At 37.8% G+C, this 24493-nt stretch overlaps 1 protein-coding gene across 1 annotated transcript in view; it reads right to left on the bottom strand.

Moving 5' to 3' along the window:
• Positions 1 to 395: 395 nt before the first annotated feature.
• Positions 396 to 24493, bottom strand: part of POPDC1 (popeye domain cAMP effector 1) — a 136679-nt gene continuing 112581 nt past the window's right edge. The window contains exon 12 of the mRNA XM_069077134.1: positions 396 to 589. Within this exon, the coding sequence (XP_068933235.1) occupies positions 480 to 589 (110 nt within the window). The 3' untranslated portion in view covers positions 396 to 479. The remainder of the gene's footprint in view (positions 590 to 24493) is intronic.

Below are 24493 nucleotides of genomic sequence, written 5' to 3'. Positions count from 1 at the left end.
AAATAATGTGCATTTGCACTACCTACCTCACAGAGATGCTGGGAGAATCAGATAAGGTAATATATGTTAAAGATGTCATAACCACAAAGCTCTATGTAAATGTAAGTTATTAAAATAAATGATGGGAAATTCTATACCAATTAATAATAAGAATGTTGGCTAAGTTATAAAATGTCTAGAAAACATGAACATTTGTAGGTCTAAATAGAATTTTGCTCAATCAAGATATATAGTAAAATTAACTATTAAAAAGTTGAATGGTAAAAAAGAAAAAAAAGAGTTAAAAAAAACCTTGTCATCATCGACTGCCAAATTTCAAGAATCTGGATTTATCATGGTAGTTCAGTTTGAAAGTAATAAAAAAAAAAAAAAGAAAAGTGCTGGTAGCTTTCAGGATCTCTTCAAGAAGACTTTTTTTTTTAATTGACCAGAGTTACAAAGTCTCCTTAATCTTGAACCCTTTGTATGCTTGGGTACAATCAACGAACTTTATTTTTAACTGGAGATTCTGGCTCAAAGACATCATCTTCAACAGCTTCTTCAATGGGCTTCATTTTTTCAGAGGCTCTCATATACGGGGAGGGCAAACCTGTCAACATTTCACAAAGAAAATGGATTAATATATCCTGATATCCAACCTTAAATTGCAAAACCTTCTAAATCTAAAGATTGGCAGTGGCTCAGCTCAATATTTTGCTAAATACCTACTATGTGGAATGCAAAAACAAAATAAAACTAGTTCCTGTGCTGAAAGGCCAACAATTCTGCTCTGTTTTTAATGGAACAGAGTTATGGGAAAGGGAAATTTGCCATAAATACAATTTTTCTTTGTCACATATATCAAAAAAGAACTCAGAATTAGGAAATAGCTGTTTAGCTGTGCTTATCTATTTGGGGGAACACTCATATTTATTCTACTAAACGTGCTTGTATAATTTGACTTTTCTTGAATACTCAGTCTGGCTAGAACCAAGGCAGTAGCTGGATATTTGGTACATTAGTTGGAAAACTGAAGTAAAACATATGGAACCCAAAGAACTGATATGGGGGAGTGAGTTGTCTAGAAGTAGTAACAGACACGATTAGAAATAGTAGTGTGGGATTTTCTAATAATGCAAACAATGAACTCACCAGTTTTATGCTTTTGTTTTTCCCAATTAGACAAAATAAGGACAAAAATATTCATTTACTTATGGGGTATTTAAAGATCTCTGAATAAATGAATGCATTCTATAGATAATTGTGAAAGCTTATCATGAGTGATTATGATAGGATAAATATCTAGCAGGGTTCTGATCCTCCATATAAATCAGGGTAATTCTTGTGTAAAAATTAAGGAAGCTGCCCTCTAAGACCATGTTGGCCTGGGGGGCTAAAGCTCAAGGCCCAGGACTATTGACTGTGTGACCTAGTTTCTTCTGAGTTGATATGGTTTCCTGGTCATCTAAGGTCATGAATAGACCCACCTACCTACAGTTCTTCAGATTTGGCTGATGTCAAAAGACCCTAACTTCACCCTGCACTTCTGTTTCCATAAGGAAGTGAGCCCTCCGACTTCCATCCTCACCCCATTCCTGATGTTTTTTAATATCTTTTTTTATGTTATGGCTAAGTAAACCTTTTATTAACTGCTAGAATCATCTACAAGCATCAATGAACCTAAATCATCATAGGACCAACTTGAATAAGGCCTATACCTCAAGACTGATAATAATAGATATGAATATACACTTTCTTTTTACATGATATCACAAAGGGACCTTCCAACAATGTAATATGCAATATCTGGATCCATTTGATTAGGATTTTGAATCTGGGTCATTCACACCAACATCATGTCATGTTTACTGCTCAAAAGTAGGGCTAAGCTACCAATGATGCCATTAGGTTAGAGAATTCAGTCAGCCCACAAGCTCTGAAGCAAAACTCCCTGTATGGCTGAATTTGGAAAGCAGATCTGAAACTAGTTATGTATTAGCTTCACAGGGAGCAGAAGCAGTGTAATCCCATTCAAAGCATGAAGAAGAAATGCTAGAATGTCCTTCTGAAAGAGTATAAAATCAATCCCAATGCCAACTGGGAAGTGACAGCAGTAATCATAGCAGCTGGTGGGCTGCCAGCACCAACACACAGCAGTCATGGATGGGATGGTTCCTCCTGAACAAACCCACTGCTAAGTAATCAAAGGTCTGAAAGCAGTGGTGGAGGTGGCAACAAGCCCTGATACAATCTGACAGACTCCCCACGTGCCACCTCTCCATCTTTAAAGCTGTGCTCAGGCTCCCGAGAAGAAATGTCAGGAATAACTTCAAACATCAAAGGACAATTTTGATACAGAGCATTTCAACTTTCATATCCTCAATAAGCAAGCCTCTCAACCTCAGTGGAATAATTCACTTAATAATGTAAGGGCAGCAGTTGATTGTGGAGAGAGCGCTGGATTTGGAATGGGAGGATTCGGGTTCGAATCCCAGCTTTGTTGGTCACTACCTATGTGACAATTTGTTTGAGCCTTCATTTCCTCATCCATAATATGAGGACTACATAATCAATAATATGACCTTTAAAGTCTTTTCCAGATCAGAATTTCTCAGTCTAGCCAGGACCCTAAATCCTGAAAATCCTCTGACCCCTTTCCTCCTCCCCCTCAGGTCACCATCTCTACCTCCAGCTCAACCCTGCAAGTATCATCCAGCAAAGCAACTCTAATGGAGATATATCCCTAACAGCTTCTTCTGCTGGTGTGCAGCCCCTGCCTCCTCAGCAGCCACAAATATTAAAGACCTGAGAGAGAAGATTTTTATCACCAGAGTCTTTGGCATTGTCAAATGGTGAAGCATCACAAATGTATATTCTTTTATCAATTTTATCAAAAGTTTTTATCAAAAGAAATATCACTAAAAACAGATGTGTGTCCTTATCTTTTCTACACTTTAGCCAAACCAGATGTCTTACCATTTGGATCACTTGGCCTTACCCTCTACCCTGCTGCTGCACCCTAATCTCCATGAGTCACTTTTAGCCACACTTCAGCCTTAACCTGTTTTCTCTCTCCCTATTAGAATGTGAAGTCCCCCAAAACAACTACTTTCTCACTTTTTTCATTTATATTCTAAGCAATTAGCATAGTAATTTTACATAGTAAGTATATAATGAATTATATTTCATTCATTCATTCCCTCATCAATAAATCAAACATTTATTAAGTGTTTAGCCTAGGTGCTCTATGCAAATACAAAATCAACAGTCCCTATACTCAATGAGTTTACATGATTCAAAACAAAAGAAATACAAAATAAATTCAAAGTAATTCCAGAAGACAAAGTCCAAACAGAGTAAAAAGCTTTATAAATGAAAAAAGAAAAAGCAGAAATTAGAGAAAATCAGAGAAATCAAAAAGCTTTATAAGTGACATAACTTATTCTCAGTTACTTGACCTGAGACAGGTAGGGAACTAGAGTTTCCAAGAGGAGAAAGTAAAGATAGAGAGCATTTCCAGGCATGGAAGACAGCCTGTGCAAAGGTTCTAAAATGAAAGACAGAAAATTATTACAAGTACTGCAGTTGGGCTGAAGCCCAGAGAGCATGACAGGGAGTAATGAGTAATTAGATTGAAAAGCGCTTTAAATGCCTATCAGAAGAATTTGTATTTTATCCCAAAGACAAAAGGGAGCCATCGAAGTTTCTTGAATAGAGTAGTGCCCAAGATCATAACATAGTAAATGGCAAAGCAGTGTTGGATATTATGTTTCCTACAACTAACTGTAAGGTTAAGGGGATATAAGATCTTCCCTGCCCATTAATAGGCTTCATGTGGAGCCAATTAGTCTCTGGGCCACAGGGATCCCCACACCTTTCCAATTAAATACTGATTTCTAAGCTTCTCAGCACTAAGCCAATCAAGTCTTTGATTGGAAACAGTATATATATTATACTTTTATATTAATTATTAATTAATTAATATATTATTAAACAGTATATAACTACATAACTATGTGTGTGTTTTGTGTGTGTGTGTGTGTGTGTGTGTGTGTGTGTGTGTGTGTGTGTGTGTATTGCATTTCGAGGAGGGAGAGATGTGGATGGAGAGAGACACACCACTGAGAGAGAAGCAGATTGGAGGGAACAGTTTATCTAGGGGAGCTTGCTTGTGGGAAGACTTGATGGAGGGACCGTTTGCTATGTTGGCACTCCTGTATTGGTAATGAGTATCTTACTAAACCTTGCTTTTTGGTATCCTAATAGCAATGTCCCAAATGCTTTGGTTTTGTCTTGGAGGAGGAGGATTTATTGTGTTTTGCTAACAAACCCTGGGAATACATATGCATATTCATCGAAACTGCTATGGGTATGAATGGTGTTACAGTGGGCTGAATGTAATGTTAATGGGATTTAAGATCTTCCCTGTCCATTAATAGGCCTCATTAACAACAGAGCTCATTAAGGGAAAAGTGCTTAGGGGAGGCTTGCTTGTAGGAAGGTTTTCATACCTTTTGTTAATCTCTAATTATGCACTGCCATAATTACAATCTGAGGTTAGCTTTTCATTGGAAGAGTGTTCCTATGATTTGACCAGCTGAGACCCTGGGACTCTGAAAAGCCGTTAAGGAGTAACCCCCCCACCTTCCCCCCAAAACCCAGATATTAGTGCTTCTCTCTCTGGTAACTATGCATGTATTGCCTTGGTCAGACAGTTGGATCTGTCTGTTGATCTGTGCTAATTTCTCAGACAGGTAGAAGCCCTGTGTGTTGGTCTTTATTTCTCTGCTTGTATTTTCTCTATTTTCTTTGGATTTTCTCTGAAGATCAGTGTGCTAACTTTTCCCCTGAACTAGTGAATGTAATTTAAAAAGATTGTTGACCCCTTAAACTTCAGCTATCTTTCCTAGTAAAGCAGATCTAAGAACCTGTGACTTCTGCCCCCCACTCCTTGAGAAAATGTTCCATATCTGTGATGGAAAGTCTTAAGCATCTTTAAGGAAATATTCAGAAAACATTAGAGGTAGCTAGGTAGCACAGTGAATAGAATGTTGGACCTAGAGGCAGGAAATCTTGTGTTAAAATCTAGCTATAGACCCTAACTAGCTGTGTGACCCTGGGCAAGTCACTTAATCTCTGTCTATATCGGCTTCCTCTTCTGCAAAATGGAGATTTTATATAATAGAACCTATTTTTCAGGGTACAAATGAGATAATAATTGTAAAACACTTCGCATAGTGCCTGGCATGGAGAATGAGATCATAATTATAAGGCACTCAGCATGGTGCCTGGCGTGTAGTAAGCACTACATAATTATTAGCTATTATTATTAATTTTTATTCTTAGTTTAGCCAACAAGAGAAAATTATCTGAAGCCACCGTGCATTGGTTTGAGAGCCTTTCATTCCAGTGCTAATCTAGACTGGTATTATAGCACCATTCTATTCCCTAAATAAAGGGTGGGGAATCTGGGGCCTTGAGGCTACATGTGGCCCTCTACTCTAGGTCCTCAAGTGTGGCCCTTTGACTGAATACAGACTTCACTGAACAAGTCCTCTTAATAAAAGGATTTGTTCTGTAAAACTTGGACTCCATCAAAAGGGCCACACTTCAGGACCTAGAGGGCCACATGTGGCCTCAATGTGGCCCTACTGGCCCCAGATTCTCCACCCTTGTGCCTAAACCTTTCCTGTTGTGAGAATCTCAGAATGGTCTTGAGTGCACTGACTGATACCCATAGGATGGGAAAACAGGAGAAGCAACCAGTTTCTCTGTTTGCAGTAGTCACTGCCAGAAGGCCAGTCTTCAAATTCTGAGAGAATTATTTAAAAATTAAAAAAGACTTGGTGTTTTCTAACTTGATAAGAGATCCAAGTTCTTTCTGAGAAAGATTTAGGTTTCATCATAAAATAAGATGAATGTTTCCTTCACTAAGTAAATTTAAAAAAAACCGCAACAATTTGGAGTTTGAATAAAAATGAGAGAATTGAATAATCTAAGGAAGCTACTTTATATAACCCCAAGCTAGATGGTGATAAATCCTTTTTATTCCTTTGCCTTGTTTCACACTAACTTTTATAACTCATCAGGACTTTGCCCAGAAGATGGAAACTAATTTTATTGGAAGGAGGGGCTGGTGGTGAAATAGAACTTAGACTCTTGGAGGTTTGGTCACTATGAAGTTGAGCACCTCATTAGTAAACATCCAAACAACTCATTTATCCAGTACCCTCAGGGAGGTTCTTAAACACTCACACTTTTTTCTAAGAGACATAAACACTTCTCTAACTTCTTGAATAGAATGTATTGGACATAATTTAATTTTTTCCTCATGGATCAGAACCATCATTCTGAATACCAGCTATGTCTAGCCACTGAACCCAGATGGCTCCAGAGGAGAAAGTGAGGCTACTGAGTTTGCACAGTCCTGGCTCACTTAAATCCAATTCACTTGCAAGTCATGGTATAACCTTCCTGATGCCATGGTCTTCTTGGAGAAGGAAGGACAAACGACACACACACACACACACACACACACACACACACACAGCAGCAGCAGCAGCACCAACACACCAAAAGCAGCAGCAAAAGCAACACCACCACCTCTTGTAAGATACCATAGGGATCTGTATAACCTCAAGGGTCATTAAGGAGGGCAGAACTATCTGTCTACACTAAATGACCCCAAAGGGCTAAGATCTAGGGTCAGATTCATAGTTTTTGCAGCTCTACCTTTGCTGTCCTATGGTACTTTTTGCTTCTCTCAACCAGAATCATAGCTGTTTCTCTGATGGGCAGAAACAATCACCTTCTAGTCTTCTATGGGGGCAACTAGGTGGTACATTGGATAGAAGGCCAAGCCTGGAGTCAGAATGAACTGAGTTCAAATCAGACCTCAAACATTTACTAGCTGTGTGACCATGGGGAAAGTTGCTTAACTCTGTTTGCCTCAGTTTCCTCATCTGTAAAATGAGCTGGAGAAAGAAATGGTACTACTCCAGTATCTCTGCCAAGAAAACCCCAAATAGGGTCACAGAAGAGTCTAACACAACTGAAAATGACTGAACAATAACAGTCTTCCTATGAGGTTGAAACCCACATGCCTTTTTCGAATTGTATGTAAAGATAGAATAAATAGGTGCTGTGAGAGGGGCCCTGAAAGACTCATCTATGCTTTACTATACAGACTTTGACAATTGTTTCAGTCTTGTTTTCTTCTGGTTTTGAGGTGTATTCCAGGAAGATGAAATCACTAGTCTCACCTTCAATTAAATAGAGCATTACTCTATAAAGTTTGTCAAGGAAACCCTCCCCCCCCCCCAGCAATATACTTAAAATATGTAAACCAATTTCTGTAAACCACAGAATGAAATGCCTTGATACTTTTATGCCCTAGAAACTTTGACGACATTTTAAAAATTCCTTTGAAAATGTTATTATTTTGATTATGTTCAACCATCTGGCCAATCAATTCAGTAAGTAATTAAAAACTTCACAGGCTTTTGAAATCTTATTTAAGCTTATATAGTTTCTTAGATTTATTTATTCAAATTAATTGGGAAGAGGAAGGCTTTAGCACCTTCTGTAGAAATATGTTTTTTCTAAAATTTGCACTTTTGTCTTACTGGTTTATTTTCTCATTAATTTAAGGGGCTCAAACTATTACCTTTGGCCCTCGTTAATGATCATGAAGAAATGGTTCTATATTCTTTGTTAGAGAAAATAATGTTCTTGGAAATAACACATAGAATGCAGCTGTGTAGTGCAGAGGTGGTGGGGGAAGATATAAAAAGAGTAGTTGTCTTGTAAACATGGAAATTCCTTCAGAGAACAACCCAGAATTCATAGTAGAAAGGTTGTGTTTAAGGGCGCTACTAAAAAATTCTGCTCTTTCAAAAGGGGCCACTTGCACTGTGGATGGAGAGGAATATTCAGATAGAAATCTTATCTTCTTGGTGTGGGTACTTGAAAATATTGGAAGCACTGGATTTTATATGCAATACCCTCTTGAGTTGAATTCCCTGAAAATTCAGGAGGTCTCCATTTGCAGCCTGTGATTTGTAAGGGGTATTGCAAAAGGCAATGGGAAATGGAGAATTGGAGTGAAGGATGTACCTGCCCAAAGTCAGGCCTGCATCTCAGAGGACTGGAGAGGTGCTTATTTAAAAAATAATAGGGTACAGTGACCCTTGGGGATGGGAGAGGGGAAGGGAGGGGTGTGAGAATTGCTTGAAGGTACCAAATATTTAGTTAACAGACTTTCAGGATGTACAGTTGGATCCAACTCGTAATAGCTTTCAATTGTTATATTTGCAGTGTGAGCATTTACATTTTACAAATTGGCAACATTACAAATCAGAGCTAGATTTACTGTTGTGCTCATTTATAGATTTAAGAAAGTAATGGAGACATGTAAAATAATGTAGATTAAGCTATTCCCGATCCTTCCCCTCCTCCCCCCCCCCCCCCGTTGTTGAACATTTACCAGCACAACATTTTTTATATTACAACAAGAACACTGAAATTCCTTCATTCATTCAAGATATATTTCTTGAGCATCTACTACACTGGATATCATTTATACATTCATTCACTGTGCTGTTATTGTTTTTTTATTTTTTCATATTATTGGGGTCCTACCCCCCCAAAATGTTGAAGGTCCTTATTTGTTCTCAATGGTTCCTTCTCTTCTCCCATTAATTCAATTCATTCAAGCCAAGTATTCCTAGTATTTGCAAAGTACTATCTTATATGCTTGGGATATAGAGAGAAAAAAATGCTCTAAGAAAGAATATAGCTCACAACTGCACAAAAATACTGCATTAAGGAATGATTACCTTTCTTCCTCTTTCCTTCTTTTTTACTTTAATTATGAATAAGGAATTTTTTTCTTGAAGATTTTTATCCAAAAGAAATAAATCCAACAGGCTCTGCTGCTAATAGCCAAGGAGAATGCTCCTTTTTAGGTGATTTGTATAAATTTGGCCAAATTACCTCAAATCTCTAGACCTCAGTCCTTCTTGTTTGCAAAATGAAGGTTGGACTAGACTGTTCGGTCACTTTTCAGTTGTGTCCAACTCTTCATGACCCCAATTGGGGTTTTCTTGGTAAAGATACAGGAGTACTTTGTCATTTCCTTCTCTGATTCATTTTACTGATGAGGAAACTGAGGCAAACAGGGCTAAGTGAAGTCACTTACCCAGGATCACAAAGTCAATAAATGTCTGAGGCCAGACAGGAGATCAGGAAAATGAGTCTTCTTGACCAGCATTCAATCCCTTAGGCTACCTAGCTGTAGATTTAATAGAATTTAGAACTGGAAGAGACCACAGAATTTATCTAATTCCTAGGAGTCTTTTTTTTTAAATTTTTCATATTTTTATTTAAAGTTTTGAGTTCTAAATTCTATCCTTTCCTCCCTCTATAAATCTTTATAGATATCCTATATCCTTCCTCCTCACGTAAGCAATCAGATATAGGTTACATGAGTAATTATGTAAAACATTTCCATGTTAGTCATTTTGTATGAGAAGATTCAAATAAAAAAAATAAAAGAAAAAATTTCATAAAGAAAGTGATTTTGTAACCAGACTGGTCTTAATTGATAGAATAATAAATTTGGAGTCAGAGGATTTAGGTTGAAGTCTGAATTCTGTTACTCAATACTGTATTACCTCAGGTAATTTAGCCTCTCTGAGACTCAATTTCCTCATTTGTAAAATGAAGGAGGTTAGATTATATGACTTATAAGGTTCTTTCTAGGTTCAAATCTATGATCTTTAATCCCTGCCTTCTTCATCCTTCCTTCTATGATTCCAAGCACTAAGTATCCACTCCTTATAGCTAGCAAAATTTCCAAAAAGAAAAGGTAAGCTAAACTGATTCATGTTAATGCATGAATGACTGATAAGACTTCACAGTTATTACACTGGGAGATGTTTCCATGTTAACAGGGGGCAGAAAACTTTAAGTAGAAGTCTAAGCATAGATTTTCAGGTGCCAGAAAATAAGTGAGGTAAGTAGTCGTTTAAATATTATCACTAGCAAACAGTTTTTAGGCCTTGAATGTGCAAAACAGTGAAAAGGAAGGAAATCTTTCTCATTGTACCATGAATTGTAAATCACAAAATGAAATGCCTTGATTTTGAAACTTTGACGACATTTTAAAAATTCCTTTGAAAATGTTATTATTTTAATTATGTTCAACCATCTGGCCAACCAATTCTGTAAGTAATTAAAAACCTTCACAGGCTTTTGAAATCTTATTTAAGCTTATATAGTTTAGCTCATATAGTATAGGACTTGAGGGAAAAAATAGAAGAGTAGTTGTCTTGTAAACATGGAGGTTCCTTGAGAGAACAACCCAGAAATCATAGTAGAAAGGCTGAATTTAAGGTTACTACTAAAAAACTGTGCTCTTTCAAAAAGGTCCATTTACATTTTAGTTGATGGGGAGGAACACAGAAGCCAATTCAATCTCCATATAAGGTTGTTACGGTAACAACCTTATATGGAGATTGAATTGGCTTCTGTGTTCCGTCATGGTATTTAGAACTGGAAGAGATGTTGGAGATCATGTCATCTAGTCTCCTTTTAGAGGTGAGGAAACTGAGGCTTACGGAGTTGACATGATATATCCAAGGGAAAACAGGCAACATTGAAACTGAGTTTCTCATTCCAGTGTTCTAGTCACTAAACTATTTTGAGAGTCAATTCAATTCAGCCAACATTTATTAGGCCTCTCTATGTGCAAGGTCCTGAACTAGGTGCTGGGAATTCCAAACACATGCAATGGTTTTGTCTTCAAGAAACTGACATTCCACTGTAAGAATCGTTAGGTTGCACTGCTGTTGTTCTGAAACTGTAGATGTAGGATGGGGTGCCTGCCTTGTGGTAGCAACATGAAGGATACAGGCCTGTTTCTATTAAACTAACTGAATTTTCAACAACAGGAAAGAAGAATGGTACAGTGTTGCCAGTGATAGAAAAATTAGAGTGGGCAGAGAGACAAAATTTGTGAGCCCCACATGGATTTTAGGAATGGAGAGGAATTTTATAGCAGTAGTGGTAGCAATCAAAGATAGTACCTAGAGGTTTTTTTGAAAAAATTGCTTCTGACCTCTATGCCAAGGAGGTGACCCTGACAGTAACTACTCTTTGGAAACACTTTAAACCTTTGATTACTTCTAAATCTGTTACTCACTTCCTTAGAGACTAAAAAAAAATCCTGATATGAAAGACATCAGAGAAATGGAAAGAGCAAAGAACTGGTTCCCAAGTTTCCATGTGCAACAAGGAGGGAGTTGGCCTAGGATCTCTAAAGTTCCTTTCAGCTCCAAGATCCTATAACTTCATTGTTTCTTTTCTTTTTTTAAAGCAAGGCAATTGAGGTTAAGTGACTTGTCCAGGGTCATACCTCTAGTAAGTGTCAGGTGTCTAGTCTGAGACTGTATTCAAATTTAGGCTCTCCTGACTCCAGGGCTGTTCCATCTAGCTATCCCAACTTCACTATTTCTAAATCTTTACTTTTCCATTAAAAAAAAATTTTAACCTAGTTAATACTGTAATTTATGTGGTTCTGCTAATCCTAAATTGGACCATGCCACTATTATTCAAAAGTAATTTAAAAACTACAGTTATTTTCTTATTTATTATTTTTTTTAAAACAATTGGGATTAAGTAACTTGCTTAATGTTACATGGCCAGTTATTTTGTGTGGGTGTTAAGTATCTGAGGCTGGAACCAATCCCAGGTCTCCCGACTCTGGGGCCAGCGCTTTTACTCACTGGCCGCCCCTTTTCTTAATTATTTTAAGCAGAAGTCCTTTCACTAGAGACTATTTTGACAGAAGCAATTTTATTCTTTGTGAACAGAGTATTTACTATACATACAGTATTCTAGGGGATTAATAGTTATCAATTGATAAGATTAGTAAAAATATCACTCATATCTGCAAGGAACCTACAATTATTGAATGCATTGTAATGGAGTAAACTAGGCAATTTGGATTTAAAATTTTACTTTCTTTTTTACACTAAGGCTTCTTTTTATATTCTGAAATATTCTGATAGAATATTAAAATAATGTCCTAGTCTAAAATCCTTAGTCTCAATTTGTACATAAAGCCTTATTTGTATTTCTTCAAAATGCCAAAGAGAAAATATGCTAGTTTCATTCTTATCGAAGATCTTTCAGTTTTCTGTAATAAAAGACAATCAAGTTCAAGGAAGATCTAGAAAACTAAAAAAGCTTTTATCTTGTCTCTGGTGACCAAACTAGAAGAAATATCTTTAACTAAATGAAGAGAAATGTCTCTTGAATTTACCTTTGAATATTCCCCTAAGTTGAAGTGGGGGGAATCCTTTGTGGGAAGAGTTTCAGAAGGATTATCTTTTTGTTAACCAAAGCAGGTAGTTTTGTTCTGGACTAAATCAAGAGAGGTGACCTTTTTGTTCTACCCTGGACTTGACCTTGGTTTTTCCAATGTAGCCAGACCTTCTGTCTCCAACTGTACAACTCCCAACATAGACATTTCTATGGGTTTGTTTTTTTTAAACCAAACTTCCAAAATGAAGTGCACCTTTGCTTTAATCTTTCTGTGAAATTTAACTTTGAGGTTCTAAACACTATAAATTGCAAGTCTCTTGACTTGAGGCAGAGAGAATTCCAAGAAAGAAGAAACTGCTCTTTGGTCCTCATGGCTTACCATGTAATTAATACATTTTTTTCTGTCACATTTGTGTCAGAGCTATGCTGTTTTCCACATTCAATAGTGAAGATTATTTTAGTTTAAATTTTCTACCTGTCATTGCCTGTGTACTTGAGGCCCAATGGTGACCGGGTAATGTAGGATAAACTCATTGAGCTAAAACAATGGTTCTACAATACATCAATGACCTATGATTTCATTGGTGTAGAAATCCCTTTTACCAAGGCAAATTATAACCCATCCTCTCAATCCCCCTAAACTGAAAATTTAGATAGTCTTTAGCAATTGTCTCTTAAAAACTCCACCTCACCAATCCCCGTACCCCAAACTTTCCTTGGTGAACACAATTAAGTAATGAGCCTTTTAAAATACACATTAGTAGGGGCAGCTAGGTGGCACAGTGAATAGAGCACCAGCCCTGGAGTCAGGAGGACCTGAGTTCAAATCTGGCCTCAGACACTTAACACAAAACTAGCTGTGTGACCTTGGGCAAGTCACTTAACCCCAATTGCCCTCCAAAAAAATATAGAATATACATGAGTCTAAACCAGAGCATATAATTGATTGTCAAACCCATGCCTGAAATCTTTCCAGTTTGAAAAGAATTTACCAGGCCTTGGGCTCTGCTGGCATAGCTTCTAAACACTCAAGGTCACTTCCTCACTGCGATGAGGCATCAGAATAGAACAATATCAATAGCATACATCAAACATTAGAAAACAATAACTTGAAATGACAATAATTCCACTGTAGGGGGAAAAACACCCCACATTGTCCTTAAATAGGAAGGATTACTTTTTTTCTATAAATACATTTCTAAACCTTGAAGCTGTGGTGTTATGGATAATCCTTTTGCCATAAACAGGTAATTATAGATCTCTTTGCCATTAAGATAACCTAGATAAATGTGAGCTGAGCACAATTATATAACTATGTGCATTTCCAAGGGACAGTGCCTGGGGACTAAATTGATTCTCCTTACCATCTGTGACAGTCAAGGGTCAGTCACTGTGCCTGTCACTGAAAATTTAATATACTCTGATGTCCCCTGACAAATTCAACTTAAGAAAAATAATTCCAGCACTGTTTGTCTCACCCCCAAGTTTTATAAGTCTATTCCTCTAAATAGATTCCAAATACTAAAACTCTTTCCTACAACCCAAACTAGTTTCATAGAAAGAAATCTTGTATTAGTGCAATATGAAACCAACAATTCACTGTGGGTGATGATGTTGAATGGGATGGGGGTGGGGGAGAGGAGGAGCTTAACATCATGAGATTTAGAGTTGGAAGGGACCTCTTAGAGCATATGCCTCACTTTTCTTATACCTACTTTACAGACAAGGAAACTGAGACCTAGGGATGTGTAATGTAATGCCAAGCAAAGGCAACTTCCCAAGGTTCAGAATACCAGCATAGGTGCTCTCCATTTTATTCAGTGACAAATTAAGAACAGAGGGAATCAAAATATGACATCATTCAAAATACAGCATTTACCAAGTGTGATTCAATAATCTCCAAGTACTACCTGATTTAATCAAGTACTACCCCACCCCAGGACATTATATTCATTTAATCAATTACAAAGTCCCTGTCCTAAATACTACTCCACCCCTAGGCTGTACCTCATTTAGGCTATCACAAAGCCCCTGTTCTCAAATGGAGATTAGTTTCCAATCATAAGTAAAGTACGTTCATTTGTTCAATCATAGAACACAAAAAGGTCAAAAGTTCCCCAGCCCTGGATCACAATTGAATCTACCCCAGAGTTTCAACAAGTTTAAGCACAGCACTTAATACCCAAATGGAGGTCTTTTCTTCATCTTGACATGAGGCAAGTTCTCAGCAATCTTTGTTCCTGGGGAGACAAAGCTTAGCAAGGCCACAAGATACATTGCCAGTCTCTTCATTAATTCATTCTCTGTCTGCAGAACAGTCCTAGGACCCCTGAAAACATTAGCAAAACCCTCTTCTAGGATTTCTTTAAACATACAACAAGAAAATCCTTCTTCAGAGCTTCTGAACCAACAGCAAGTTTCCAAGACTTCTGCAACAACAGCACTGTCCTTCACCAGTGGACAGTATTCACTCTGTCTGCAGAACAGTCTCAGTAGCTCTGAACCAATAGCAAGGTTCCAACAGTTCTGCAACAACAGCACTGTCCTTCACCAGTGGACAAATTTGCCAAAACAACATCAAAACAGACAGACAAAGTACCAGCATAACAGCCATGTCTCCTCAGTCCTTGGCAGCTCTGGGTGGCAGGTCTCAAAGTCCTGGGCAATTCAAAGTGGCCCTCAGCAATCCTCTCAGTCTCTCTCTGCCTCCAAAGGTGCTGCTTCCAAAAAGTTCTTCTGCCTCTCTCTTGTGTCTCTCCCAATCTACGTCACCAGCTCCTCCCAGTTCAGCCCTATCTTTTCACATCAACAAGTCCATCCCACAAGTGGGATTAACAAGCTCTGGGTTTTAATGAAATCAAACAAAAAACCAAGCCAATACAGGGGGATCTTTGAATTCCATTACTATTACAGGATGTGAAATAATTTTGCCCAAAGTTACACAGATAATAAGTAGCAAGGCCAGGACTTGAATCCATGTTCTGACTCCAAACCTATGACTCTTTTCACTATATCATGCCACTCATAAATAAGGGTTTCTGTGGGCTCTTATCTGGTACCTTTATCTCAAAATTATAATGAGAAAAGGATAGGATAGACATCCTTGAAATGTAAGATGGGTGGCCAGATGGAATGGTAGAAAAGGGTTATTTGGCAGCACAGTGGATAGAACGCTGGGTCTGCACTCAGGAAGACCTCAGTTCAAGTCCTGCCTTAGATATTTACTTGCTTTCTGTGTGACCTTGGCAAGTCATTTAATCTGTTTGCTTCAGTTTCCTCACCTCTAAAATGAGGATAATAATAATACCTTACCGGTTATCGTGAGGATCATAAATGAAATAATTTTAAAGCACCTGACACACAACAAAAGTTATATAAATGTCAGCTATCATTATTATTATTATAGCTTCTACCTCATAGGGTTGTTGTGAAGATCAGATGTGATGGTATTTGTAAAATAATTTTTCAAAAATACTTTGCACAGTACCAGTCACTAGGAGGCACTCTATAAATGCTTATTCCATCCCCTCCCTACTATATATATGTATGCATGTATATATATGTATGTATATATATGCATACATACACACATACATATATATGTACATACACACACACACACACACACACATATATATATTTGCTTTTTGGAGGGGGGAAGGTAGGGCAATTGGGGTTAAGTGATTTGCCCAAGGTCACATGGCTAGTTTTGTGTTAAATGTCTGAAGCCAAATTTGAACTCAGGTCCTCCTGACTCCAGGGCCGGTGCTCTATTCACTGCAACACCTAGATACCCCTGCATGATAGAATCTTTTTTTTTTAAGCAATCAGGGTTAAGTAACTTGCTCAAGGTTACATGGCCAGTTATTTTTGTGTGGGTGCCATGTATCTGAGGCTGGAACCTATCCCAAGTCTCCTGACGCTGGGGCCAATGCTCTTACTCATTGCGCCACCTGGCCACCCCGATAGATTCTTAAGAGAAGAAAACAGGCTAAAAGTTTTAGGGTCCTTAGATATTTGGGTCAATATTTGTATTGTTCTTAATTATTTATGTGTGTGAAGAGAAGGACATTCTATAGTCATCCACTGAAAATTCAGTCCAATGCAAAAATATCACCAGCCCATTTATTTTTATTCCCTCCCCTCAAAAAAAGTGAAATGTGAATCAGAGACCTTAGTTTACCTTTATGAATATACTACATTTGGAGCTGAGGCTATTAAAAATGTTACAAGGGCTCTATTCAAAATACAATTTAGAATTTTGGTTGGTTATTATTATTTTTTTTTGGAGGAGGGGAGGACAGGATAATTGGGGTTAAGTGACTTGCCCAAGTGTCTGAGGCCACAGTTGAACTCAGGTCCTTCTGACTTCAGGGCCAGCTCTCTATTCACTGCATCACCTAGTCACCCCTGGTTATTATTTTGTTAGCATAAAGGTAAAGAGAAGGTTATTCCAATGGTTTTCTTGTTTTGTTTTGTTTTTTTTTTTTTGCTAAAAACAATCCCCCCCCCAAAACAAACAAAAACCCCAATTCACTGAACAAGTTAACATTTGAATTCTAAAAGTTTTGGCATTTGTTTTATTTGCCAGAGAGAAAGCATAATGTAGATAAAGTGCTGCCCCTGGGGCCAGAAGGACCTGAATTGAAGTGACTTTGACGGATATTCACTGTGTGACTGTGGATAAGTCATTAACCTCTCTCTTCCTTTGGCAACTCTCTAAAACTCTAAGTTGCAGAGAAGGAGCCAACTTGAATTGATAGTTTTCTCTTCCAGTAGCTCCTCATGCCCATGCCCCATTCTTTATTTTCCTATGATTACTGGTGGTGGGGAAGGGAGATAAGAGAGGAGAGTAGGAGTCTTCCTCCAATGACCAACTTTTACTAATACAAGGAAAAACTAATGAATAAGAAATGAATTTTTGTTTAGCTCCTGCCTCTCCCCCAAGCAAAAAAAGAGAAAGAAAAAAATGGAGTGTCCATTTATTAGCTGATGCTTCACAGCATTTTAATGTTTGTAAAGTGCTTTACATGTATCAATATCTCATTTAATTCCCACAACAGCCCTGGGAGAGGTAGGTGCTGCAGATATTACTATTCTTATTTTAGACATGAGGAAACAGGTTAAAAAGTGTTTATTAATTTACTCATAGTCATACAGCTAGTAAGTATAGAAAATACTTTTGAAATCAAGTCTTTCCTAACTCCAAGTCGCATTCTCAGGGAAGGGAAGGGAAGGGGTATTTACATAGAACCTACTATGGTACAAGGCTGGCTCTCTGCCGTTGAAAAATTTCACACCAAAGAACTCACTCTTCTCTACCCAGAAACATGAATGATTTTTGCTATATGATGTTTCATATTCAGAAACAATCTGTAAATTCCTTTCATAGTTTCCTTAAATTCCTTATTCTTCCAAAATTTGCAGAATTTAGCTCACGTTGAATGTATTCAAAAGAAGAACCAATTTTTGAACCCAGGAATCACTACAGAACTCAAGACTGACAGTTTGTATCAAATCCCAACCCCTGTTCCAGCAAAGCCTAATCTCACATTTGCTCACTTCCCAAAAGGTTCTCTTAGTTGATCCATACTCTCTGTTGGGTAGACTCCAAGAGTCAGCACAATTGAGAAAGTAAGACCATTCTGGTGTATTTGACCCATTCTAGAAAGTTTCTTAGTGGTCCAGATTGATCTTGAGGATGATTTGGAATTTGGGGAAAAATCGGCTTAAAGGGGAAACATAAGACCCCTAGTAACTATCTTTCAGTAAAATAAACAAACAAAAAGGATTCTAGTATCGATGTTACCAGGTAGTACCATGGACAGGTCCTTCCACAGTTGACCATGTGTAACTAGGAGATCCCACCAAACTTCACAGGAACTACTGGAGTTATCCTGCTAATACTGGGAAATCAACTACTGTGGGTGAACTTTTGGACCAAGCTATAAGAGAAGACAATGACTTGCATTTTGCATAATGGGGAAAAACTGAAATCAGGCTACATATTTACCATTTCCAAGATGTTTCATTTTCCAAGGGAAATTCCTAAACTATGCAGTTTAGAATGACACAATCTTTCTTTAGGCATAGATATTCAACTATCATGAATTTCACAAAGGAAGAGACATAAGAGGTTGGTGCCCAAGGTAAGAAGAGCTTTCACTATCTGTGTTCCCTTCTTTTATTATCAGACTAATCATCAAATATCTAAGGACCCTAAAACTTTTAGCCTGTTTTCTTCTCTTAATAATAAGCTGTCCTTAGTAAATTCTTTGAACTTCTGGTTATGACAAAAATGTACCTGAGGCTAGAGATCTCTGCATTATGCTGAGTGATCTTTCCTCTGAGCATATTGATTCCTTTCCTGATGTCTTTTTAATTTAGAGTTCATTAACAGAAAAGATTTGCTGCCATTTTACTTTTGTTGTTGTTCAGCAATTTCAGTTGTGTACAACTTTTCCTGACCCCATTTGAAGTTTTCTTGGCTAAGATACTCCAGCTCATTTTAGCATAAGGAAACTGAAGCAAGCAAGGTTAAGTGACTTGCCCAGGGTCACACAGCTAAGTAAGTGTCTGAAGTCAAATTTGAACTCAGGTCTTCTTGACTCCACACCTGGTGCTCTATCCACTGTGCCACCTAGTCTCCCTCTCCTTTCTACTATACAAGAATGTCTAGCATATTACTGGTCTTTAGTAATAATAAATAATTATAAAATAAACTCCCCTCCCCATTGCTATGTTTCCAAGAATACCTTGAGGAAGCAAAGAATTTAGCATTTCTAATGAATTGCTATTTTTAATGACCTATGCAATATTTTTCAGAGCAAAAAGCAAAATAAAAACTTAAAATATCAATTAAGTTTTGTTTTATGGTTTCAAGACTAAAGCAGATCTACATGGTCTACAACTTTCCCATAAATAAAGATCTACTTCTAAATGACTTTATTTCAACTTTATAACCTGTTCATTTGACAATCTATTGTCAGAAATTACAGGCCTATTGTTAAGCATCCATTTTTAGTAACTTTGTTTTCTACTTATTAGTGCCATTTATATCTTAATTTATAACACTTTGCTCGATCATAAAAATAAACCACTCTTAAAATTCTGCACCTAGGAACCAGTTATATTCCTAAAGTTCCTTTTTAAGTCGATTTAGAACACAATTTTCCAAAGAAATGAGGTAATATGAATCAGCCCATTCACAAAAACCAATTGTACAAAACAAATGTAAAGCTCATTGGGTTGGTCTATAAGTACATATATCTTGTACAAGTACTATATACCAATGGATACTGACCTCAACCCAGATTGAACAGGATTTAAGATCAATTTGAATTTGGGAAACTTTGAAACACACTCAATTACCCCAAGCTGTTTGCTATCAGAAAAGTGCCCTTTTAATGTGGATATTCTCCCAATGATGCTCTAGGGCTATAAATCACAGAACACCACAGCCTCAGAAGTATCAGAATTGCAAGAGATCCAGAGGAGAATCGAAGTGCGCACAGTGTAAATAGGCAACATGGTCATCCATAACTTCAATTTAAGAAGCGGCACAAAGGCATCTTTAGGGACATTAAGGGGGCCTGTTGCAGTGGAAAGAACATTGATTGAGGAATCTGTGGACTCTGATTCAAATCTATCTTACTTCTCACTGTCTGTGTGACCTTGAGCAACCTACCTGACCTTTCCCAGCTCCAAATTGCTCATCTGTAAAAAGAGGATGTTGGACTAGATGTCCTGTAAGGTCCCTCCTAGATTTAAGTATAATACTACAAAAGAGGAGGCAATCATGGAGGGGGTTTAGGAAGGGAGGGTCATGGGAAGGTAGAGGGGAAGGGAGGGAGAGAGGGAGTCTGAGAGAGAGAAAGAGCAAGCAAGTGCAATAGCAGGCAGACAGCCCAAGTGTTGCATTGGTATCCACGAAATATTAAAACAGCCTGAAGAAGGTCACTCTGTAGGCTGCCTCTATTTCTCCATCTATAGAATAGGGATAATACCACCTATTATTGCCTACTTTGTATAGTAACTGTAAGGGTCAAATGAGAAGTATGTTAAGCATCTTGCAAACCTGAAGAGCAATATTATTGGTTGGTTATTAGATTAGATCTGATGCAGAGATTTATGGAAATTCTCACACAGGTTGAGAAGGTAGGGATGAGTTCTGTTTCTTCCCACTACAGCACTTACTATGTGCAAGGCAATGTGGATGGTTTGGGTTGCCAGAGGAAGTATTCACATGAATGATTATCACTGGTCAATTGACCTGCTGTAGAATAAATGCCTAAAGCACATTTGATATTCTTAGTAAGATAAGCTCTAGCCACCAAGTTTCAGTCAACTGGTAAGCATGTATCAACTACATACCTTGTGCCAAGTACAGTGTTAAACCCTGTGATTACCAAGGCAAAAAATAGTCCCTGCCTTCAAGGAGGTTATATTCTAATGGAGGAGAGAACATATAAATATATACATATGATATAGACATCCATATATGTATATATAAATGTATATGTATGCATATATATTTATAAATGTATGTATGTGTATAAACACACATAATAGCAAGAAAGTAGCCTTAGAAGTAGCTGGAGAGACTAGGAAAGGCCACCTGGTTTAATAATGCTTCTATGGCAAAATATGTTCAGAGTTCCAACTATGGAAATGTGGAACCCATTTTTTACAACTGAAGTGGCCTAAGGGCTCCCCTTTCCCTCACCTTTCCACTTCCAGACTCTCCAGGATGGTGGGGGTATGTAGCGGTGGTGCCTCATGCCATCATAAACAGCCCTTGCCCTTGGTTGCTAGTGCTTCTGATTAGAGTATATATTTTCTCCCTTGGTCCTCCCCTGAAATGGAATGCAGCCCTCCTGAGGTTTTCGAAGGGTTTTTACCGCTAGTAACAAAAGGGAACCAGACAGAGGGTCAAAAGGTTTCTTTTTAAGTCCACTCCAACTTTTCCCCTTTGACAAAACAGGGAAACATAAAATCATATGTAGGTGCAATTGTCTGTTCTTTGTCCAGAGAGGGCTAAAATAAAATTTACCTACATTTTAGAAGAAATCCAGGCTGGCCTCCCTTCCCATTTCTTCACTAGAGCTGGAGATGGGGTAAATAAAGGCTATTAGGTGGAAAGCAAGATGACACTGAGTAGTGGGGAAGGGAAGCAGACCAGGATGTTGGAAACAGCATAGGCAGATCTTTTAAGAGCACACTTGGGAACAATAGTAATAATAGCTATCAAGTATGTGGCACTTCAAGGTATGCACTTCCTTTATATGTATTATCCCATTTGATCCTTAAAGCAACCCTGTTACCTAGGTGTTATCTCCATTTTACAGATGAGGAACCTGAGATTAATAGAGGTTAAGTGACTTGTCCAGGATCACACAGCTAATAAATGTCTGAGGGATAATTTGAAACACATGTCTTCCTGATTCCGAATCCTAGTTGCCTCAAAAAATCAATGTGATGGGAGGAAAAGGAAATGAGCAGTTAAAAAGTATGTTTCTCTTACCTCAATATGAACACTTCTTGACTTAGAAAAGCTGATCAAAATCTGCCACTCTGGACCGCTTTTGGGATAAGAGAAGCAGGGGTATTATGGGAATGGAGAGGTGGTCCCAGACAACTGGTGAATGGAGGAAAGGGAGAAAAAGGGAAATCCCAAAGGGGCAGCTGGGTAGGTGAGAGACTTGCTGTGGCCACCAGGTATCCAGGCACTTTGGTGTGAGGAAGCAGAACATGGCTTAAAGGTTACCTTTAATGCTCAGACCACTTCCCAATATCCTACTCACCCTATCCTAAACCATCCACTTCTAATTGGTGAGGTTTCGTGAAACCAGAAACAATGTGAAAATTCTTGAAATAGGTTATCGATTCAGGTGGATCATTTCATTTTGAAATTGCTTCTGGTTTGCTAGAAATGCCCATGTTAAAATCAGATGTGCGATTACTGTGTCCTGTGCTAGGGTAAATAGACATACCCTGAACCTTAAAGACATCTGTCTGAATTGTGAAGGCAGGATAATTTGGTCAGCAAATCACAAGATCATACACTTGGAGCTGGAATGGAGTCATTTAGTTCAGTTCTTTCATTATAAAGATGGGGAAACAGAAGGCCCAGAGAGATCAAAGTGATTTGCCCACTGTCACACAGGTAATCCATGGTAAGTCCAGGATTTGGACATATGTCCTCTCCCTCCCAAACCAGTATCCTTTTCTGCAATCCCATAGAGAATGCCCAAGGTTTTTAAAAATTATAAGAGAATCATATGCCAATTCATCAGTAGAAATATCTGAACACAACCCAGATCAAATCATGTCCTCTAAGAAAGCAGTACACAGCCTGATGTAACATGGTTAGCCTGTAACTGAGTCAGCTCTGTTCCTGTGACATTAGTGCTAAAAAAGATTCTACTTTATCTTTCATAAATTAAATTAATTTGCCTGATTGGGGATTATCCTTAGAAATAGCATTTGCTGAGTTAGCATTAAAAGGAAGGTTGTGATGTTTTCCCTTTTGTTTCTTTTCAGCTAACTGTACCTAATTCATAGCAGCAGAAAGACCAAATGCTCAGGCAAGCATCAGACCTTATGTTTGCTTTTTCTGACAGGGAGGGTATCTTAGCAGAAATAAAAAAGCAGCCCCCATAGGTACACACAGACCATGTGAGTGAGTAGCTAATGCACAGCCCCTCTGACAGAAGAAAAGCAAACAGGAAAAACCAGGTGGAATGAAACCACCCTGATGGCCAAGGACCCTGTCTTGGCAACAACCACAATAAATAATAACAACTATGAACCTTGAAGGGGGTGGTGGTGGTAATTTCTCCTGCCTCTTGGAAAGTAATTTCCTGATTTCTATTCCAGAGGGCCCTAAAGAAAGACAATAAAGCCTGAAAAACTAAGGAAAATAAAACAACATGCTTTCATAATAAAATCTTTAAAAGCTTAAGCCCAACTGACTGCTAACGAGTATGCATCAAGATTAAAAAAAATCTATCTGAAGTTATTTAGCCCAGATCAACTAAAATGGAGGTCTAGGCTTTCAAGAAAAATATCTTTTGGTTGCCATGACAACACAACTGCTGTTCACCACTTGTCAGTGATGAGATTGCCTTGGCAATCTCTTTTCTCTCTGATCACTAGAATGGTGAGAGTTGAATACCTTCAATTTCTAGTGGCATGTACTAAGAACATGAAGGGGGGCTGGAATGTAGTGATAACGATACCAATAACAATATTAATAACTAAAATGATATAGTGCTTTTAAGGTTTCCAAAATGCTTTGCATAAATTATCTCATTTGATCTTCATCACCTACCTGTGTGGTGGGTACAATTATCCTCATTGTACAGATGAGGAAACTGAGGGTAAGTTACTTGTTCAAGATCATATAGCTATTAAGTGTCTGAGGGCAGAATTTGAACTCAGATCTTTTTGACTCCAAGTCTAGTCTCTATTTGAGATTCAGCTGCAAATACCAGCAAGTTCCAGTCCATTTTCAATAATTCATTCTAAATCTTTTCCCAAATCCTCCAGAAGGTCTACCTTTTTCTCCTTTTTGTCAGAAACTAACTACTCAATAAGAACTCACATTTATATACTGTTTCTGTACTTTTCTTACACACAACTTAATGAGATAATTACACAGCTAATAGGGTTACAGCCAGGACTGGATCCCAGGTCTCCTGATTCCAAGAGGAGAGTTTTTACTATGACACTATGGCTGCCTTCCATTTGTATGATTCCTTACCCAATAATATGATAAAAAAAATATAAAATTCAATTCAATTCAATACATACTAAATACCTATCACCATGTACAAGGCTTTGGGAGATTCAAGGACAAAAATGAAATATTCCTTTCCCTGAAGGAGTTTACATTCTACTGAAGAAATTCATCATGTACCCAGATAAGTAAACAAAAGGTAATTTGAGGAGAGAAATATCATTAACAATAAAGGGGATCACATTAGTCTTCAAGAAGGAAGTGGCAGACAAATTGAGCCTTAATAAAAGATGAGAATTTTGAAAAACAGTAGAAGAAGTGAATCCTAGGACTTGCTGTTCTAAGGCATGCATCTAGGAGATAGAATGTTCAATTCAGGGAGGAGCTAATAGTTCATCTTGATGGAACATTGGGAAGATGTTGGGGGAGTAACGTGAAATAAAATTG

Source organism: Petaurus breviceps, unplaced genomic scaffold (genome assembly GCF_028583685.1).
Source record: "Petaurus breviceps papuanus isolate PSGF00001 unplaced genomic scaffold, PetGlider_PUasm1.0 90977, whole genome shotgun sequence".
In the NCBI taxonomy this organism is placed as follows: Eukaryota; Metazoa; Chordata; class Mammalia; order Diprotodontia; family Petauridae; genus Petaurus; species Petaurus breviceps.
This window is presented reverse-complemented; position numbering and strand designations above follow the sequence as displayed.